Source organism: Pseudophryne corroboree, chromosome 5 (assembly GCF_028390025.1).
Source record: "Pseudophryne corroboree isolate aPseCor3 chromosome 5, aPseCor3.hap2, whole genome shotgun sequence".
Classification (NCBI taxonomy): Eukaryota; Metazoa; Chordata; class Amphibia; order Anura; family Myobatrachidae; genus Pseudophryne; species Pseudophryne corroboree.
The window spans coordinates 248,815,009-248,835,851 of NC_086448.1; the positions used below are offsets into that span (position 1 = coordinate 248,815,009).

General features: G+C 44.3%; 1 protein-coding gene across 1 annotated transcript in view; it reads right to left on the reverse strand.

The window, feature by feature from the left end:
- Positions 1–20,843, reverse strand: part of TOP2B (DNA topoisomerase II beta) — a 222,270-nt gene that overhangs the window by 16,908 nt on the left and 184,519 nt on the right. Inside the window, exons 28-34 of the mRNA XM_063922226.1 lie at positions 16,156–16,350; positions 15,820–15,964; positions 15,374–15,541; positions 14,567–14,768; positions 14,396–14,472; positions 14,037–14,144; positions 13,708–13,824 (exon numbers count right to left, since the gene is read on the reverse strand). Coding sequence (XP_063778296.1) covers positions 13,708–13,824; positions 14,037–14,144; positions 14,396–14,472; positions 14,567–14,768; positions 15,374–15,541; positions 15,820–15,964; positions 16,156–16,350 — 1,012 coding nt within the window. The remainder of the gene's footprint in view (positions 1–13,707; positions 13,825–14,036; positions 14,145–14,395; positions 14,473–14,566; positions 14,769–15,373; positions 15,542–15,819; positions 15,965–16,155; positions 16,351–20,843) is intronic.

Consider the following 20,843-nt stretch of genomic DNA (forward strand, 5'->3'; position numbering starts at 1 on the left):
TGTGACTGCTCCCCAACCTCGGAGGCTTGCGTCCGTGGTCACCAGGATCCAATCCTGAATGCCAAATCTGCTGCCCTCGAGAAGGTGAGCACTCTGCAGCCACCACAGGAGCGACACCCTGGCCCTGGGGGACAGGGTGATCAACCGATGCATCTGTAGATGTGATCCGGACCACTTGTCCAACAGATCCCATTGGAAAGTCCTCGCATGGAACCTGCCAAAGGGAATGGCCTCGTATGAGGCCACTATCTTTCCCAGGTCTCGAGTGCAATGATGCACGGACACCTGTCTTGATTTCAAAAGGTTCCTGACCAGAGTCATAAGTTCCTGGGCTTTTTCTATCGGAAGATAAACCCTTTTCTGGGTCATGTCCAGAATCATGCCCAAGAAAGGCAGACGAGTCGTAGGAACCAACTGCGACTTTGGGATATTGAGAATCCAGCCGTGTTGTTGTAACACTTTCAGTGAAAGAGATACGCTGTTCAGCAACTGCTCTCTTGATCTCGCTTTTATGAGGAGATCGTCCAAGTACGGGATAATTGTGACACCCTGCTTGTGCAGGAGCACCATCATTTCCGCCATTACCTTGGTGAAAATCCTCGGAGCCGTTGAGAAACCAAACGGCAACATCTGAAATTGGTAATGACAGTCCTGTACCGCAAATCTTAGGTACGCCTGATGAGGTGGATAAATAGGGACATGAAGGTACGCATCCTTTATGTCCAGTGATACCATAAAATCTCCCCCTTCCAGGCTGGCGATGACCTCTCTTAGCGATTCCATCTTGAATTTGAACCTCTTCAAGTATAGGTTCAGAGATTTTAAATTCAATATGGGTCTGACCGAACCGTCCGGTTTCGGAACCACAAACATGGTCGAATAATAACCCCTTCCCTGTTGAAGGAGGGGAACCTCGACCATCACCTGCTGAAGATACAATTTTTGTATTGCATTTAACACCATCTCCCTCTCTAGGGGGGAAGACGGTAGGGCCGATTTGAAAAACCAGCGAGGAGGCACCTCTTCGAATTCCAGCTTGTAACCCTGAGACACAATTTCTATTGCCCAGGGATCCACCTGGGAGTGAACCCACATGTGGCTGAAATTCCAAAGACGCGCCCCCCACTGGCCCGACTCCGCCAATGGAGCCCCATCGTCATGCGGTGGATTTTGCAGAGGCCGGGGAGGACTTCTGTTCCTGTGAACTAGCTGTATTGTGCAGCTTCTTTACTCTGCCCCTCCCTCTGGCAAGAAAGGACGCACCTCTGACTTTCTTGTTTCTTTGTGAACGAAAGGACTGCATTTGATAATGCGGTGCTCTCTTAGGCTGTGAGGGAACATAAGGCAAAAAACTAGACTTTCCAGCCGTAGCTGTGGAGACCAGATCCAAAAGACCTTCACCGTACAATTCCTCACCCTTGTAAGGTAAAACCTCCATATGTCGTTTTGAGTCGGCATCACCTGTCCATTGCCGAGTCCACAGGACCCTTCTGGCAGAAATCGACATAGCGTTTATTCTAGAACCCAGCAGACTACTGTCTCTTTGAGCATCTCTCATATAAAGGACAGCGTCTTTAATATGCCCCAGGGTCAATAAAACAGTATCCCTATCTAGGGTATCAAACTCCTCTGATAAGGTATCAGTCCATGCCGCTACTGCACTACAGACCCAGGCCGACGCAATTGCCGGTCTGAGCAAGGTACCTGAATGTGTATAAATGGACTTCAGGGTACCCTCCTGTTTGCGATCAGCAGCATCCTTGAGGGTAGCCGTATCCTGGGACGGCAGGGCTACCTTTTTGGATAAGTGTGTTAAAGCTTTGTCCACCCTAGGGGAGGATTCCCATCGTAACCTGTCCGTTGGCGGGAAAGGATACGCCATAAGAATCCGTTTGGAAATCTGCAGTTTTTTATCTGGAGATTCCCAAGCTTTTTCACATAACTCATTCAGTTCCTGTGAGGGGGGAAAAGTTACCTCAGGTTTATTTCCCTTATACATATAAACCCTTTTGTCAGGGACAGGGGTTTCCTCTGTGATGTGCAAAACCTCCTTAATTGCTATAATCATATATCGGAGTGATTTAGCCAACTTTGGCTGTAACTTTGCATCATCGTAATCGACACTGGAGTCTGAATCCATGTCGGTATCTGTGTCAACAATTTGGGATAGTGGGCGCTTATGAGACCCTGACGGTCCCTGCGACATAGGATCAGGCACGGGTTGAGACCCTGCCTGTCCCAATGCATCAGCTTTGACTAATCTTTTATGCAAGGAATTTACATTATCATTTAAAACCTTCCACATATCCATCCAATCAGGTGTCGGCGCCGTCGGCGGAGACACCGCATTCATTTGCTCCCGCTCCTCTCCCACATAGCCTTCCACATCAGACATGTCGACACAAGCGTACCGACACACCACACACACAGAGAATGTCCTTTCTGAAGACAGTTCCCCCACGAGGCCCTTTGGAGAGAGAGAGAGAGAGAGAGTATGCCAGCACACACCCCAGCGCTATATAACCCAGGAATAACACAGTAACTTAATGTTAACCCAGTAGCTGCTGTTTATATACTTTTTTGCACCTAATTATGTGCCCCCCCCCCCCCTCTTTTAAACCCTCTTCTACCGTGTATCAGCAGGGGAGAGCCTGGGGAGCTTCATCTTAGCGTGCTGTGGAGAAAAAATGGCGATGGTGAGTGCTGAGGGAGAAGCCCCGCCGCGCTTCTGTCCCGCTTACATTTTATTTCTTTGGCGGGGGCTCCTACATATATACAGTGCCCAGCTGTATATATGTGTTCATTTGCCAGAATGAGGTCCCAAATGCTGCCCAGGGCGCCTTCCCCTGCGCCCTAACAGTGACCGGAGTATGTGTAGGTGTGTGGAGCAATGGCGCACAGCTGCAGTGATGTGCGTTACCACCAGTGAAGATCACAAAGTCTTCTGCCGCCTGTGAAGTCTTCTTGCTTCTCATACTCACCCGGCTTCAGTCTTCCGGCTCTGCGAGGGGGACGGCGGCGCGGCTCTGGGACGGACGGCGAGGGTGAGATCCTGCGTACCGATCCCTCTGGAGCTAATAGTGTCCAGTAGCCTAAGAAGCAGGACCTAGCTTCAGAGAGTAGGGCTGCTTCTCTCCCCTCAGTCCCACGATGCAGGGAGTCTGTTGCCAGCAGAGCTCCCTGAAAATAAAGAACCTAACAAAAAACTTTCTATCAGCAAACTCAGGAGAGCTCACTGAAAAGCACCCAGGTCCTCTGGGCACATAATCAAACTGAGGTCTGGAGGAGGGGCAGAGAGGGAGGAGCTAGTGCACACCAGGAACTAAATTCTTTCTTAAAGTGCCCATGTCTCCTGCGGAGCCAGTCTCTCCCCATGGTCCTTACGGAGTCCCCAGCATCCTCTAGGACATTAGAGAAAATAGGATTTTGGTACTTACCAGGTAAATCCTTTTCTTTGAATCCATAGGGGGCACTGGAGTACTCTTGGGATATGGACGGGCGTAGCCGAACAAGGGCACTGAATATTTAAATTTAGGACCCTCCCCCCCCTCCATATCCCCGAGTACCTCAGTGTACGACCTCAGTGTTTTTTACTGAGCGAACAGGAACGATATAGAGAGGTTGACAATGGAGAATACCTATAACATAACGGACAACACAATGTTGACCCATAACCTTACTGTCAACTAAACAGTTGACACCATAACCGATAGAACTTTATAATTTGAACCAATCGGTGAAAATGTGTTACCATAAGCTCCTTTGAGCTTAATATCAATGAAGTAAAACTTGTTACCCTAAGCTCCCTTGAGCTTAACACAACCCAGGTAAAACTGCTCTGGGTGGGCGTCCAGTGCCCCCTATGGATTCAAAGAAAAGGATTTACCTGGTAAGTACCAAAATCCTATTTTCTTTATCATCCACTAGGGGTCACTGGAGTACTCTTGGGACGTACCAAAGCTTCCCTCGTGGGCGGGAGAGCTGTTTGATACTTGTAACAGTAGGCAGCCCAAAGCTAAATGCTGATGGCGCCACCATTTATAACGTGTAAACGTGCACAAACATGGTGCACATGAAGGCTATATAGCCGCGTTTTAGACACTCCACGACCCACTGGGTCTGACATTCCCACAGAACCTGTGGCATGAGCTATTACTGACGTAGCGATTGTAACTTAGCCTTAAAGTAAACCTGACTTGTAGTCATTATTATTACCCAACTGGATAATGTCTGCTAAGAAACTGGCTAACCCCAGTTGGCAGTATCATAGAGAACAAACAACGTATTTATATCACATACTGTTGACGTTCGGGACATATATAAACGCGTAATGCGTGTACCACATTCAGAATTCTAGAATGTGCTGTCCACACAGGAACCCCTATTGGTATATTGATGTGAAGAATACGAAAGCGTGATTCGTCCGAAGATCTGCTTTGTCATGAGAAAACTCAAATACGGTGGCTTGGAATACAAGGCACCCAAATATGAAAACAAAACCCTTGCCGAAGCCAAGGCTATAAGAAAATTGTTTTCCAAAGTGAGAAACTTAATTCCCATTTGTTGAAAGGGTTCAAAATATGTCTTATGAGCCGTTTTGACAACAGAGAGAGCAGCGGAAACTGGTGGAGCCAGATACACGATGATGAATGACCACATGAATGTGAGAGACTCCACCGCCACTGTACACTTCTCACTTGTAGTTATCGGTGTGAGATTTGACATAGAATCGTGCATTAAATTATAAGACTAGTGAAATAAACACTCTGGTACCCAAAGGAAAATTGTCACTTTGGAAAGACTGTCTTTTGTTAGCGCTGGCGGAGTTATTCTGAGACTCCGATTACCGCTGTTTTAATTTGAATTGCCAATGTTAACATTTTTAGTCTGCACTAGAGCCTTATTTGCTATGTAGACAGACATCATAATAGGCAACAGACAGACACTTGCACGCCTTAATAACATTATTATATGGCATATATCTCTATATATATATTGCTGAACAGCATATTTATTAGGAAACTAAATTGTTCTTTATGTGAAAAGCAGTTCACATGGGCATGAAACCCGAACCAAATTCCTACTAACACCCCTGCGCCTTCTGGTGGCTTAACGATGTAGGGCAGGAATGTTCTAGAATTATCCTGAAGTAAAAATTCCCACTAACACCCCTGCGCCTCCTTGTGGATTAGAGGTGTATGGTCTAGAATTATAACTGGAAAACCAGCAATGATTAAAATGGCCGTCATGCCATGCTTTCACAGAAAATCACAGTACAGTTTACCTGCTGCAGTTTTAATATATATAGGCTTAATAGCCTATTATACAGTTACTATGCTTATATACAGTTATAACCCAGTTGTAGGATACAGTAAAATATATGCATTTAGTCAAATAATATGAGCACTGCCTGCAGTGTATTTATTTTGCAACCTTAACCAAAAATAACAGAAAACTTGGTTAAACGTGCAATAGGTTATGCCACTGATAACCTATTGCCAGCCAAAGCCTCATATATATATTATATATATATACAAAGTGTTTACACATATAATCAGTTCATACTGATATTATAGACAGTTATGCCAGCAAAAGCTTTATTATATATTATATATATATAAAACGTGCTGTATATCACAGTACACAGTGTACATTGTTTAAAGTGCTGCGCTGCTTGAACCCATGCAGCCTTTGCTGCTGCTATGGGTATTATTCCCCCTCCCCCCCCCCCCCCCCCCCTGCATCCCCATGTTACCTGCAGCGTACGGGGATCGGGTGCAGGGAGAGCAGGAGAGCCTGTATCTAGCGCCGGGGAGCCGACCGGAAGCTCCTTCTTTCAGCAGTACACAGTCTCCCTGTGTCTGCGGTGTTTCACTGGGAGAGTGGCCGGCGTCCTTGAGTGACGTGCGGCCGCTCTTTAGTACACAGGAGAGTGTCGGCGGCGTGCCGGGCCATCCGAGCAGTGAGAGCGGCCGGCGTCTGAGTGACGTGCGGCCGCTCTGTTTAGATGAGCGCCCGGAGAGTGCGGCATAGCGGTGCCGCATCAGAGCAGTGAGAGCGCCCGGAGAGTGCGGCATAGCGGTGCCGCATCAGAGCAGTGAGAGCGGCCGGCGTCTGAGTGACGTGCGGCCGCTCTGCTTAGTTCAGCCAAGGAGTCGGCGCTGCGTAGTGGTGGCGGGCCCTCAGAGCAGTGAGAGCGGCCGGCGTCTGAGTGACGTGCGGCCGCTCTGCGCGTATAATGTAAGGAGAACCTTTCTCATTCTAACCACTATCAGGTGGAACTTCATTGCTTCAGCGGGACCCGTCAGCGGCGTGCTCAGCGGCGGCCAGCTCCCTGTACAGTTAACACTCACACAGCAGGGCGGCAGCGTGAGCTGACCGCCCTGACCCCCTCACCATACCTTGTAGTGTCGTACTTCTGTAAGCTCCGTCCAGATTGTGACGGGGCTTCCATCCTGGCTGTGACGGGGCTTCTTACTGTAAGCACCGTCCAGTTTTCAGCTCTCCTCCTGGCTGTGACGGGCTTGTAATCTCCGTCCAGTTGCAGTAGGAGACAGTCTGCCTGTGGCTGTGAGGGTGCTCTTTGTGAGGACCGACACGCCATGCGCTGCCTTGTAGCGCCTGTGGCTGTGAGGGTGCTCTTTGTGAGGACCGACACGCCATTCGCTGCCCATGCAGCGGCACTATCCCGGACCCATGTTTTTCCAGAAACTGGGAAGGGATGTGCTAAGTGTAAAAATAAAAAGTAAAAATTTAAAAATAAAAATCCAAGTGTGGATATACCACAAGCCTTGTTCGTGCTGTGAGCACCGAAAAAACACTGAGGTCGTACACTGAGGTACTCGGGGATATGGAGGGGGGGGAGGGTCCTAAATTTAAATATTCAGTGCCCTTGTTCGGCTACGCCCGTCCATATCCCAAGAGTACTCCAGTGACCCCTAGTGGATGATAAAGAAATAAGGTTATCCATCAACCTTAACTGATACAGCAAGAGATCGGGTCAATCGATTAAATAGACAAGACAAGAAAATTTTATCGAACAACTTTCCTATATTACTTACAGACCAGATTCTTAAATCACAATTGGAGATACCCCATCGGTTATCTTCAAAAAATCTGATAATTTACAACAATATCTTGCTCTGAGTTATTTCATTGATAAAAGAAAATCTGATCATGAAAAGTCATTATGAACCAGACACACTGGCTCCCAACGAAAACCATAGGTTGTTTTAAATGTGGTTCTAGTAACATTTCTTGTTCATATATTCAGAATAACATCAAGATTTTTAATTCAAAAACTAAAGAAGAATTTGTAATCAAATCCTTCATTAACTGCAATAGTTCTTTTGTAATCTACATCCGGATATGTAGTTGTGAACAGACTTACGTTGGGAGAACCACACGTAAATTGAGAGCAAGGTTCCCAGAACATAGACGTAACATTCAGAAGGGCCTGGTCACTCATGGTGTTTCCAAGCATTTTGTGGAACATCATTCCAAAGATCCAAAGGATCTTAAACTTATGGGTATTGAAACCATCAAACATACACCGAGGGCGGGGAGATAGGTATAGGAGGCTCTGTTTGAGAGAGAATTATTGGATACATAAATTGAGGACCCTCGTTCCCGAGGGACTCAAACAATACATTGAATTAGATTTAGCTTAGTATCTAGGGCCCTATCTCGTTTCCCCTCTACCCTCCCTTATCATTTGATTTAGCATTTGTTTTATTATTTAGTATTTATAATTTGTTTACTATTCTTTCTGTTCTTTCTGCCTGTTAACATTCTATGTTTTACTTGGCCACGCCACAATGTGGGATACTAGGTGAGCTATCACATACAAATTTATACACATCAATTGGACCGTTTTGACTCTACTACAATTTATGACAAATTTCCAGTTAATAGGACTCTATCAAGGGGAGTATGTCTCCTTAATATTCGTGATAGCTTTTATTAGTACATATGTATCCAAGGGTCGAATTTGGAATCTTTTTGTCCTTTTGTGGAGATAATTAGCTATCAATCGTTTGGCCTTTTAATCCAATATATCTGTGTTTCTCCATTAAATATATGTCACTCTGTTCTGATATTTAAACAGTTTCTGATATAATTTTCTTTCTATATTTATTTATACTGATTGGTTTCCCATGCTTTCCCTAGATACCTAATGGGGGAAAATGTCTATTAAAAACTTACATATAGACTTTGATAGTCTTTTTTAAATACATGAAACATGAGTGAGATCATTAGTTTAATTTATATATTTCGGATGGTGTAATGGTTAGCATTACTGCCTCACAGCACTGAGGTTATGGGTTCGATTTCCACCATGGCCCTAACTGTGTGGAGTTTGTATATTCTCCCCGTACTTGCGTGGGTTTCCTCCGGGTACTCCAGTTTCCTCCTACAATCCAAAATATACTGGTAGGTTAATTGGCTCCCAACAAAAATTAACCCTAGCCTGAATGCGTCTATGTGTACATGTAGTTGGGAAGATAGATTGTAAGCTCCACTGGGGCAGGGACTGATGTGAATGGGCAAAATATTCTCTGTAAAGCGCTGCAGAATCTGTGTGCACTATGTACATAACTGGTAATAATATTTTATATCATGTCTTTATGTTTTTTTATGTGTGTTATCATTTTTGGACTTTTATTAGTTATACTATTAAATTGTCTTTATGCATTATTTGTTCATGATTATGTGTTATGTTAATGTATTTTACAGAGAGCCGGTAAATACTCGTTTTAATTGTTAACAATTTACATTGGTGATTAATTAATAGCAGCTACTATATATATATATATATATATATATATATATATATATATATATATATATATATATATATATATATATATATATATATATATTCGATCAGCCTTCACAGGAGCCACTCCTTTGAAAAAGTAATGTGCTTCCGTGACTAAATGCGTCAGGACTCCTGTCTGTCCCGACTTTCGTGATTGTTCACACGTCCTGCAGCCATAGCGCCGATCTCCAACTTGCTCCACACACAGCGGGCCACTTATACGGTCTACAGTACCAGCGCCGGCTTTCCGCTTGATACATATACAGCGGGTTGTCCACAATCTTCAGCTGGTGAAATAGTATCAACAACGGAACATACTGGTACTAGTTTTACCTTCTTTTAGCATGGGGCACTACAACGCGCAGAACATTGGTGCTAGTCGACATCTCCTGCCAGTGAGACAGCACGGAGCACCACAATGCGCAGCACATCGGTGTCAGCCTGATCTCCCTTCATAGTGAGGCAGTGTGGCGCACTACAACACGTAGCATACTGTCATCTTATAATAACAGATTGTTACCTCCAAAAAAAACAAAACCGACTAGTATCGGCATTATAAACGGATTTAACCCGGGGACCCTGGGAGGTAATTTTGTACAAGCATTGCTGCACCTGCACCAGTCGTATTCCTTGCTTAATAAGCACATTATCCTATGGTCTTTTTTTTCATTACAATCCAGTGTTGAGGAGCGTTATTAATTACCAGCATTTAGCTTGTTGCAAGTTATTATCAACTGGATACATTAAAACATACGTGGAAATTGTTACAGATTGGGCTGCAACTCGATTCAACATGTTACATTTGTATCCATTTAATGCATTGAGATTTCAATCAGAGTACTAATTGGAATTATTATTCTATATAGCAGTTTCATATATTCCCTATAGGAGAAGGACCTGTGTCTGTTTTTTTTTTTAAGAAAATATAAAGATGGGGGGATTACTATTCATACTATGTGTTTACAATATTTATACCTGTGTAATTTATATTTTAATTATATCAATTTTAATATAAAATTTTGATTTCTATTTGCAGCTCCCTTGGCATTTATTAAGTCTCCAATAATAATTATTAAGCCTTTTTGCCCCACGGGTGCTGCTATTTACCCTTTTTTCTGAAATCCGAAAACTGACTTGTTCAACATCGAAATATGTTGTAGGCAAAAAATTAGCCGATGTGATTGGTGAGAAGTTTAAGCTGCTGCTGTATAAATGGACATTAGCATGGCCTCCAGTTGACATAGTCTGTGGAAAAGGATAGTTAAAAAAGCATTTAGCTGGATTTGTTGAGAGAATCTATATAAAGAAAACACATACTTGGCCTTTGTCTCTTAGCAAATAAAACCCTCATCATTTGAAAGAGACTATTCTGTCTTAGTGAAATCTAGCACCTGGCGTACTGTCCTGATGAGATCAACAAGGGCCGGCCTATTAGTAACCTCACTATCTAACTGCAGGCCCAATTCACCTTCCACCTGCAAGGAGGATCAAGGCCGCATTTGGACCCGTATGTGCAATACACACTGTGCAATTAGAAAATCCATAACAAAACACATTATTACAGTTATCGCAGACAAGCTGCTTTCTTGATTTTGCGTTTGCCTTTCACTTGACTATGTAATAATGAACAAACTGATTGAGCCCTTTTAGGTTTAATATCGGTGTGACTGAGCCATCCGGCTTCAGTACTACAAAAAGATTGGAATAATAATCTTGACCTTTGCACACAGACAGTAATACAGTGAAACTACAAGCTTCACGACTGAGTAAACCAAGATAATAACTGAAGTGTGTATACCCGAGTGCCCGCACCCTGGTACACAGTAAGTTCTGTAAAGATTGCTTTACTTGAAAAATATACTAAAACCCCTGCTCCCTCCAGTGGCTGTCTGTTGTAGTACAGACCCAACTTCCTGCAGTGTGCATCCTGCACCCCCCCTGAATGTCAGGGGATAGCTGGACTGGACCAGATGTGTATATATATATTTTATACAGACTCAATATACAGATAACACAGGATGTGTGTGTTATCCTTTGTTTCCCACCATATCTCCATAACTGTTGACAATGCGACTATCCACCCTACCCCACAAGCTCGCTGCCTAGGTGTCATCCTTGACTCTGAACTGTCCTTTGTTCCACACATTCAATCTGTCTCTAAATCATGTTACATGCACCTAAAAAACATATCCAAAATACGCCTTTATCTTACACAAGACACTGCAAAAACTCTAATCCATGCACTCATCATCTCCCGCATTGATTATTGTAATAGTCTCCTTACTGGTCTTCCCAAACATAGGCTCTCACCACTATAATCCATTTTAAATGCAGCTGCGAGGCTAATCTTTCTCACTAGACGTTCTTCGTCTGCTGATCCGCTCTGTCAGTCCCTCCATTGGTTACCGGTATTCTACCGTGTTAAATATAAAAATTATTTTACTTACATACAAGGCTATTAACCAAACTGCACCATCATACATCTCCTCACTCATCTCAAAATATCTCCCTACCAGACCTCTCAGCTCTGCAGAAGATCTGTCTCTCTCATCCACATGTATTACCTGTTCCCACTCAAAATTACAGGACTTTACCCGGGCTTCACCAACTCTGTGGAATGCCCTCCCACGCACAATAAGACTCTCCTTTAGTTTCCAAACCTTTAAACGTTCCCCGAAAACTCATCTCTTCAGACAAGCCTATCAAATTCCAGACCCACCCACATAACCTTCAATGCTTCCCTATCCAATTACATCCTCTCTGTACAGTATACATAACATCACATATCTTGTCTTTCTTTACTCTCACACCCTCCTGACACTTAGCCAACATTGCGGGGTGATCATATCATACAACCCATTAAGAACCTAGCAATCTGGGGGACCATTATGCAACAGGTAGCATCTATCCTTGTGTATCAATGCCTATTTCCCTATAGATTGTAAGCTTGCGAGCAGGGCCTTCCTGCCTCTATGTCTGTCTGTCTCTGCCCAGTTTTATTCTATAACTGTTGTTCTAATTGTAAAGTGCAATAGAATATGCTGCGCTATATAAGAAACTGCTAATAAATAAATAAAACAATATATTCCCCCACCGCAATAACCTAGTGCAGAGTGCCGCGGTACTGTCCTGTCGAGCGCAGGAAGCCCCGGCTAACAGTTCTCGCCAGATGGAGATGGATTCTTACCCTGTGCTGCGTAACTAAGCACCAGCAGCGTGAGCTGCTATAATAGGGCTAAACCCTTAATAGCCTGTATTAACTCTCATGGTCACCTCCCCTTCTGTGCAGGGAAACTTTGTACCTCTCTAGGCTTAATAGCCCGTATGGCACTAGGGACCTTTTACTATCCCCCACCACTATATATGTCCTCCCACTCTTATGGGTGAGCCGATTGTGGCTGGAGCAGAGCGGACGCCCAGCGGCAGCAGTCCGTTTTTTACTGTCCCACACTGCTTGGTCGATGAGGGGAGCGTGGTGGGCCGCTGCAGCAGTCTTACCTCCCTGTGTGGCCCGTGGCAGCAGTGAGAGCAGTCCGCGGGCAAAATAATGGAAGCTGTGACGGTCGGCCAGTGGCAGTGCTGTGAGAGCTGACTGTGGCTGGAGCCGGGCGGCCGCCCAAAGTTTTTTACTGTCCCCCACCGCTTGGTCAATGAGGGGAGCAAGTTGGGCCGTTGCAGCAGACTGACCGTTATCCCCCCATGCGGTCCGCGGCAGCAGAGTAAATTCCATTGTACTGTTACCTCCCCCCTGTGCATCCCGCGGCAGTAGTGAGAGCTGTCCGCGGGCGAAATAGGGAAGCGGTGATGGGCGGCCAGCAGCAGTAACCCGGGAGCGGCGGTTGTGTGGCTGACCGCGGCTGGGCGCTGGGGAGCGTGCTGCATGCCGCTATCTTCCCTTGTGTGAAGCTATTAAGTCCCCACGCAAGTTCCCTTGGTAACAACTGCGCAATGGAGCTGTGGCAGTGTGACCCCCAAACACAGAAACCAGGCCTAAATTCTTTCAGTTCCAGATTTGTCTGTCGTGTGACTCCCATCAGTCCTTGTAAATCCAGATTTGTGACAAAAGTGCTCTTCATTTATCTCATCATCCCAGAGATATTAATTCGCAAACTGTTTAGGAGGCTAAGCAGTGGTCTTTTCTGGGGGAATACAGTCTGCATAGTAAGCCCCTTCACATGGTGATGAGACCGACTGTTTCAGGTACAGAAAGTGCAGAGGAGGAATAACTAACTGGTAAATCTCTGTAAGTTAGGGTCTTGTCTAGAATAGGCTGCCCTTCAGCTATTCAATATAGTGCTCATGCCCTATACTGGCAGAATATGACACAGACAGCAAAGCCGAGAAGTACAATGAACACCAAAAGTAGTTCTAACATTAGCTTGCTGTTTTTTGCCCTCACACCGTGAAGTGAAATAAACTTGAGAAGACCTAGAAATCAGGTCATGCAACTGTTAAACCATTGTCCCCAATGAGCCACCCCTCTGTCAATGGTTGCACTCCCAAAGGCGCATTGCAGGGATCCTATGGGAGAAGGAAAGGCTACAAACAATAAAAGCACAATACATAATCACTGCTTACTCAACTGACAGAGTGAAGGCGGGTCACATAATATACTTCCCTGTCTCTACTCTTATTAGGAGGAGAATCCCATTTGTTACAATTGCTACGGTGTTGATCTGGAAATAACAGATATCAGCGCATACAGCAATGTCTGTTTAGCACCCGGTACATTTCAGTCACAGAACACTGCACTCTGCAGCCCATACAGTTACTCCTTCTAGTCTTAAAAAGGACGTATCATATACTATGTTGTACATAGGTTAGCCACTGCTCGATTTTAATATATAATAAAAAAAACAACCCCTTCACACCAATTCTGACTTTACCTTTCTTAGTAGATGTTTTGCTGGCTGGTTTTTCTTTAGACTTGTAGGTGAGCGTTGAGGATAACAGGGGGGAAGATTCGTCGTCATCATCATCATCACTGTTGTATATTGCTGCATCTTGCAATAAAATAAAAAGCCAGGATATATCAGCACACGCAGCAACGACCGTCTAACAAACTGGACACCACCTAGCTCCGCTGCACCCAGGGGATGCCTTGTACAGCATAACTCTTGGGAACACACACCACGTTTAGGTATCTCTGAGCAGAATGGTAGTATAAGTCGTCAGCTTTAATAGTAATATAAAGCAATCATGCCTTTCACTTTACCTTTCTTAGATACTTTACTGGGCGTTTTTTCTTTAGATTTGTAGCTGTACCCTGATGTATAGAGGGGAGAGGGTTCATCGTCATCACTGTTATATTTTGCAGTATCATCTATTCAAATAAAAAGTGGAGTATTAATGTATGATACATCCTCTTTATATCACCCCATTTATAACATGATCCTCACAACCAGGTAGATTACGCTGCACAAATGTGCATTAAAATGTGTTCCTTCCATTATAACACCTCCTTATAACACCTTTCATATAGGTTATCTTTTTGCCGGTGTTCTAAGATGGCGGTATAAAAGGGAACCAGGGTCAAAAATGTTACTCAATAGGATTAGCGGAACCCTGATTTACCATCAACTTTTTCAGAGAACGAGGTGGAGGAAAATATGTCATCAACATCCTTCTTTTTTTGTGTCTCTGATGACTTTCTGTATATGGGAGAGACAGATCACATATTAGCAATAAATCCACAGGCCGTGTAATTTTTCTATAACGCCAATCAGGGAAAGGGAAGGAGCGTACTCAGTGGATTTGAAAGGAGATAAATCGTATTCCTCCTTCTCCGGACTGTCTGAGTGGGCATCGTCATTCTGATTATTGGGAACAGAACACGACAGCGGCTTCAAGTCGTCCAAGTTGTTGTTATTACTAATAATTTGCTCATCGTCATCATCATCTGCATCTTCTTCTTCAGAAAAGTCAAATGTATACTTGGGTCTTTCAGCTGTAGTAGAGGGAGAATTGTTAGGACCTGGGTATACATATGCAATGTATCTATATATACTAAATATTTGACATCACGTATATGGAATATATTATACACTTCCTGTTACATGGAAGTCCGGTGTTCATACAGGTCACAATATGAATGCTATCAATGTACACAATGGGCCTTACTGCATAGGTGGTCAGAAATCACGCACAAGTTGATTCTGAAACGGCATGTGAAACATTCATAAATTTATGCAGAGGATCCCACAACAGAAGAGCTAAATGTTACATTGGATACGGACTGTATAGAAGGTGGTCAGCCACTTTAGGCTTAGAAAAAGCCACTGCAGAGTATAATTGATTTGCTTGATCAAAGCCATATCACTTAACTTGTTGGAATAAGTTGCTGACATTTTCATAAAGAATAGAATTAGAGTTTTTAGTATCTAAAACCTCTTGCCTTTAGCTCTTATGGTCATTGATGTAATATATATATATTTTTTTTTTTAAAGAGTTCTTCCTTGAGGTCAATATCAGTTCTAGCACCTGGATTGGTGGCTTTTTAAACACTTAGAGAGACAAATAGATGTTTCGGCCTTGGTTCACTATTACAATTACCGGCTGCTCTCCTCAATAAGTTATCCCGAGGAATAACCAAAGGTTCCACTACTTCTGCCTCTTCTATGTCACTGTCTGACTTGGATTCATCCTCTGACCAGGGGTTCCTCTTCTTTCCTTTCTTGACCGAGGACTTCGGAGTCAGAGAGTTCTTCTTGGCTCGAGGGCCTAAGCAAATAAAAAGCAACAGAGGAAAATAAATACATATGAATGATAACTTTAATGACAACACAAATTGTATAATTACATATTCTAACGGAATATATCTAATCATTAGGATTAAAAAAAGCGTTCTCATGCGTAATATTAATGTTGAACAAATTCTTTAGAACTGTGCGACTAGCTATCAAACTAACACAATGAACTGGAGACTATTTCCAAATGAACAAAATTACTGCCTTGGGTCCCATTAAAACTGGGTTAGAAAAGCCAACATTTCTACAAACCGGGTTCTCTCTCTTTTCGCTCCCGCTTCGGTTTTACAGGTTTCACTGGAGTAGTTGTCTGAGAGTCTTCCCCACCGCCCTCTGCCGGAGTTGAGCCAAACTCATCATCAAATTCCAGTTTTAGCGCTAAGGAGTCAATTTCACCCTTCAAATAAGAGACAAAATTAAGGAATTCAAACATCATTAAACAGACACTGTCATCATAGAATCTTAAAAGCCGCAGCAAGATAACAGATGTGCAGAGAATGGTGGGAAGTTGTCGTTTTGTAAGGCCAGAACATTCTATTTGGTTTCTGTGTGCAGTAAACCAAGTGTTTAATAATAAACCAGCCTCACCTTCTTTTTCTTGAGCATCTTCTTGCTGACATCAGCTTTCATTGCACTAATCTGGGGTTCTATCCTTCTGCCATACATTGAGGGCAATGTCTCTTCCAGCTGAAGCTTCTTCATTTTTGGTTTGCCAACCTTTCCTTTTATGGCCTTCCCTGCAAAACCAGCTAAAACATCCTCTTTCTCCTGGGCCTCCACTTTCTAGTGTAAACAAGTGAAATGACATGAAAGGGAACAGCATTCACAAAGAGACATTATGTATTCATTATCAAATCTACACATCTACCCAATTAGTCATCATGATAAATGCTTTAGTCTTACACAGAAAGGACATGGGCAGCTGGTCTATACAGTATTACTGAGCTCTTTATAAGTAATTATTTTTGTGACTATGTAGCTGGTCCATTGTTTACATAACCACTTGTGCCTGTCATAATAAGGACCCCATGATCCTCTCTTTTATTGTATGTAGCCATGGGTATTTATGGTGGATTCAATCTAACTTCCTGTTTGTACAGTGTTATGGAATATGACTGCCCTATAAACAATATAATAAATCCAAATCTGTGTTAATGAATCCCTATGTTGCTCATGACAGTACTGGTGACATTCTCGGTTGGGTGTAAATGCGAGTATGGCTTTTATTCCAGGCTAGCACGTATTGCCCTCTGCACCAGAGGTGGGGGTTTTAGAGGATGTGAAGATACGACCTCAGGGGTGTAGTATGGTATGCCTGCGGCCAGCATACAGGCGCTGGGCTCCCGACTGCCGGCATACAGACAGCTGGGAGAGCGCCATTGAGCCCCTTGCGGGCACAGTGGCGCGCTACGCAAGCCACGCTATTTATTCTTCCTCCAGGGGGGTCGTGGACCCCCAAGAGGGAGAACAGTTGTCTGTATGCCGGGTGTCGGGATTCCGGCGCCGGTATACAGAGCGCCGGGAACCCAACAGCCGGCATACTGAATACCACCCGACCTCAGTACATTAAGGGCATGTTGTGGGTACAATGATGCAAAATGAGCGAAGGCGACCAGCAAAAAAGAGCGAATGTGGCTTTTGTTGGGAGGGACACAACTTACAGGCTATGGAGGCCAAATGCAGTGTCTGATTCATCGAAGTCACATCCATTAATGTAAATAATACTGCAACGGTGAATTAAAAGCAAGATTACAGTGTGCCAAATATTTGTTTTGCAAAAAATATTCGTTATGGTAAGAACTTACCGTTGATAACGGTATTTCTCCTAAGTCCACAGGATAACATTGGTATATGATGACGTGGCAGCGGATTTGCACCAAACGGTCAAAGCTTTCTGCATCCCAGCATGCAACGGGCCGGTCCATATATCTCAGCCTCCCCTGCTCAGGCAAATCCGTTGTTTTTCCAAAGCTCAAGGTAGGAGCATCATATAAAGCCCCAATCAGGCGAGAAGAACACACATGCACACCCATCCATACAAGAAGGAAGAGGTTAGTGAGTGAAAGGATCCACAAATCAGGTGCGTCAGGGTGGGATCCCTGTGGATCCTGTGGACTTAGGAGAAATACCGTTATAAACAGCAAGTTCTTACCATGACGAATATTTCTCCGGCAGGGTCCACAGGATAACATTGGGATGTCCCAACGCAATTTAGTGGTGGGGACGCTCCTGATTGGACAGTAGAGTCCTTCGCCCGAATTCAGCATCCTGAGAGGCAACGGTATCAAAGGCATAATGTCTAATGAATGTGTTAATGGAAGACCATGTGGCTGCCTTACATATCTGTTCTGCAGAAGCACCACGTTGTGCTGCCCATGATGGACCTACCTTACGAATAGAGTGAGCAGAGACATTAGCCGGAAAAGGGAGATCAGCTTTACAGTATGCTTCTGAAATTGTCATCCGAAGCCATCTCACCAGTGTCTGCTTGTCAGCAGGCCATACTCTCTTGTGAAACCCATAGAGAACAAAGAGAGTATCTGTCTTTCTGATAGCACTGGTCGACCCACATAGATCCTTAAGGCCCGGACTACATCAAACGATGCATCTCCCGTGGAAAAGTTCGGCCCCTGGAAGGCCACGACTACAAATTCTTTGTTAAGGTGAAATTTAGACACCACCTTAGGAAGATACCCGGATTTGGTTCTCAGAACCGCTCTATGTGGATAAAAAAATAAATCAGAAAAGGAGTGCAACATAACAATGCCCCTAAATCTAAAACTCTTCTAGCTGAGGCAATAGCTAGTAAAGAGAGAGCTTTAGCTGTGAACCATTTAAGATCCAGTCGTTTAAGTGGTTCAAATGGTGCAACTTGAAGAGCCTTTATGACTAAACTTAAGTCCCAAGGCACTGTAGGAGGAACAAACGGAGATTGAATGCGCAGCATTCCCTGGAAAAAAAGTGCGCACATCCTGTAGGTTAGCAATTTTCTTTTGGAACCACAGAGTCGATGCTGACACTTGCACTCTCAAGGAAGCCACCCGTAGACCTTTGACCATTCCTGCCTGAAGGAATGCCAGGACTCTGGAAACTCTGCCCTAGGATCAAATTTCCAGTCACTGCACCATTGAATATTGTAGGTTTGCCATATTCGGTGATAAATGCAAGCTGAGGAAGGTTTCCTTGCTCTCAGCATAGTTTGAATTACCTGTTGTAAAAATCCTCTTGCTTTCAGGATGGAAGTCTCACGAGCCACGCCATCAATGACAGTTGATCCAGGTGCTTGTGATAGCAAGGACCCTGAGACAGTAGATCTGTATGTTGAGGGAGTAGAAATGGAGCATCCATCGACAACCTCTGTAGATCTGTGTACCAATGTCTTCTAGGCCAAACCGGAGCTATTAGTATCACGGCGCCCCTTCCTTGGTTTACCTTTCGCATTACCCTGCATAACAGGGCGTTGGATGGAAAGAAATAGGCTAGATGAAAGTCTCACCTCACTGACAGGGCAACCACAAAGATCGCTCTGGGCTCCTTTGTTCTTGACCTGTATGCAGGAACTTTGTTGTTCTGGCGTGACGTCATGAGATCTATCTCCGGTAATCCCCATTTGTCTACAAGAATTTGGAAGACCTCTGGGTGTAAAGCACACTCGTTTGCATGAATGGCGTGTCGACAGAGAAAATCCGCTTCCCAGTTTAGGACTCCCGGAATGAACACTGCGGACAAGGCTGGATGTTGAAGTTCTGCCCACTTTTACCTCCTTCATTGCGTTTTGGCTGCGAGTTACTCCGATGGTTGAGGTACACTACCGCCGTTGCATTGTCCGAGCGGATTTGGACTGGTTTTTCCCCTGAAGGATGTCCTTTGCCTGAATAAGTGCCATATATATGGCCCGAAGTTCCAATATATTTATTGGCACGCAACTTCCTTCCTTGGTCCACTGTCCCTGGAAGCAACTCCTTCCCGACACTGCTCCCCAGCCGTGAAGACTGGCATCAGTTGTCAGAATTTCCCAATCTGATATCCAAAAGAGTATCCCTTTGTCCAATCGGGATGTCTATAGCGGCCAGGCTAATGACCTCCTTAATCCTAGAGAAAGGACTATAGTCTGTGTTTTTATTGTCTAATGACAACCATTCCATTTGGAAAGAATCTGACGTTGCAGAGGCCTTGAATGGAACGGAGCATACTCCACCATGTCGAATATCGACACCATCAACCCCATCACACGCATTGCCGCGTGAATGGATACCCTTTGACTGTGTAGCAGCTCCTGAATCCCTGACTCAATTTTGGATATTTTGTTTAGAGTTAGAAATACTCTCTGAATTCCTGAATCCAGCACATCCCCCAAATGAGTTATCCGTTGTGACAGAATCAGAGACGACTTTGCCCAATTTATGAGCCAACCGTGTCTCTGCAAACAAGCTATTGTCTGTTGCAGATGACACTGGAGCAATTCCTGAGACTGTGCCTTATACTTTGCCGACGAAGATAAGATGCCATCACCACCATAATTTTGGTGAATACTCTGGGAGCTGTGGCCAGTCCAAATGGTAGGGCCTGAAACAGAAAATGTTGCTGGAGGATAGCAAACATGAGATAGCGCTGATGGGACAGTGCTATAGGAACATGTAGGTAAGCATCCTGGATATCCAGGGATACCATAAAATCCTCCGGCTTCATGGCCAAAATAATGAAACGTAAAGTCTCCATATGAAACCGAGGCACCCAAATGTACTTGTTCAGTCCTTTGAGATCGAGTATGGACCGGAACGACCCATTTGGCTTCTGGACTAGAAACAGGTTGGAATAAAAACCCTGTCCTCGTTGCGCAGGAGGAACTGCGATGATTATTCCTGACTGAAGCAACTTCTGAACTGCCTCTTGCAAAGCCCTGGACTTCGTTTCCACTGAAGACGGGCGCGTACAAAAAAACCTTTGAGGAGGGTGTTTCTTGAAAGTAAATGCATAACCATGAAATAACGCTTCTTGCACCCAGGCATCTGTGGTAGACTGCCGCCAGATCTGTGCAAACTGAAGAAGTCGGCATCCCACCCTGGGGTCCCCCAGGTGGAGGGCCGCACCATCAAGCTGATAACTTATATTCTGATTTGGAAGCCAGCCCTCTGGTTGCCCAATGATTTTTAGTCTTACAAGACTTGTTGAATTGGGACTGTTTGCCATCACCTTTTCGTTTTCCTTGAGACCAAAAGGCTGGAAAACTAGGCTTGAATTTGTGTGTGGAAGGAAACTTCATTTTCTTGGAGTCT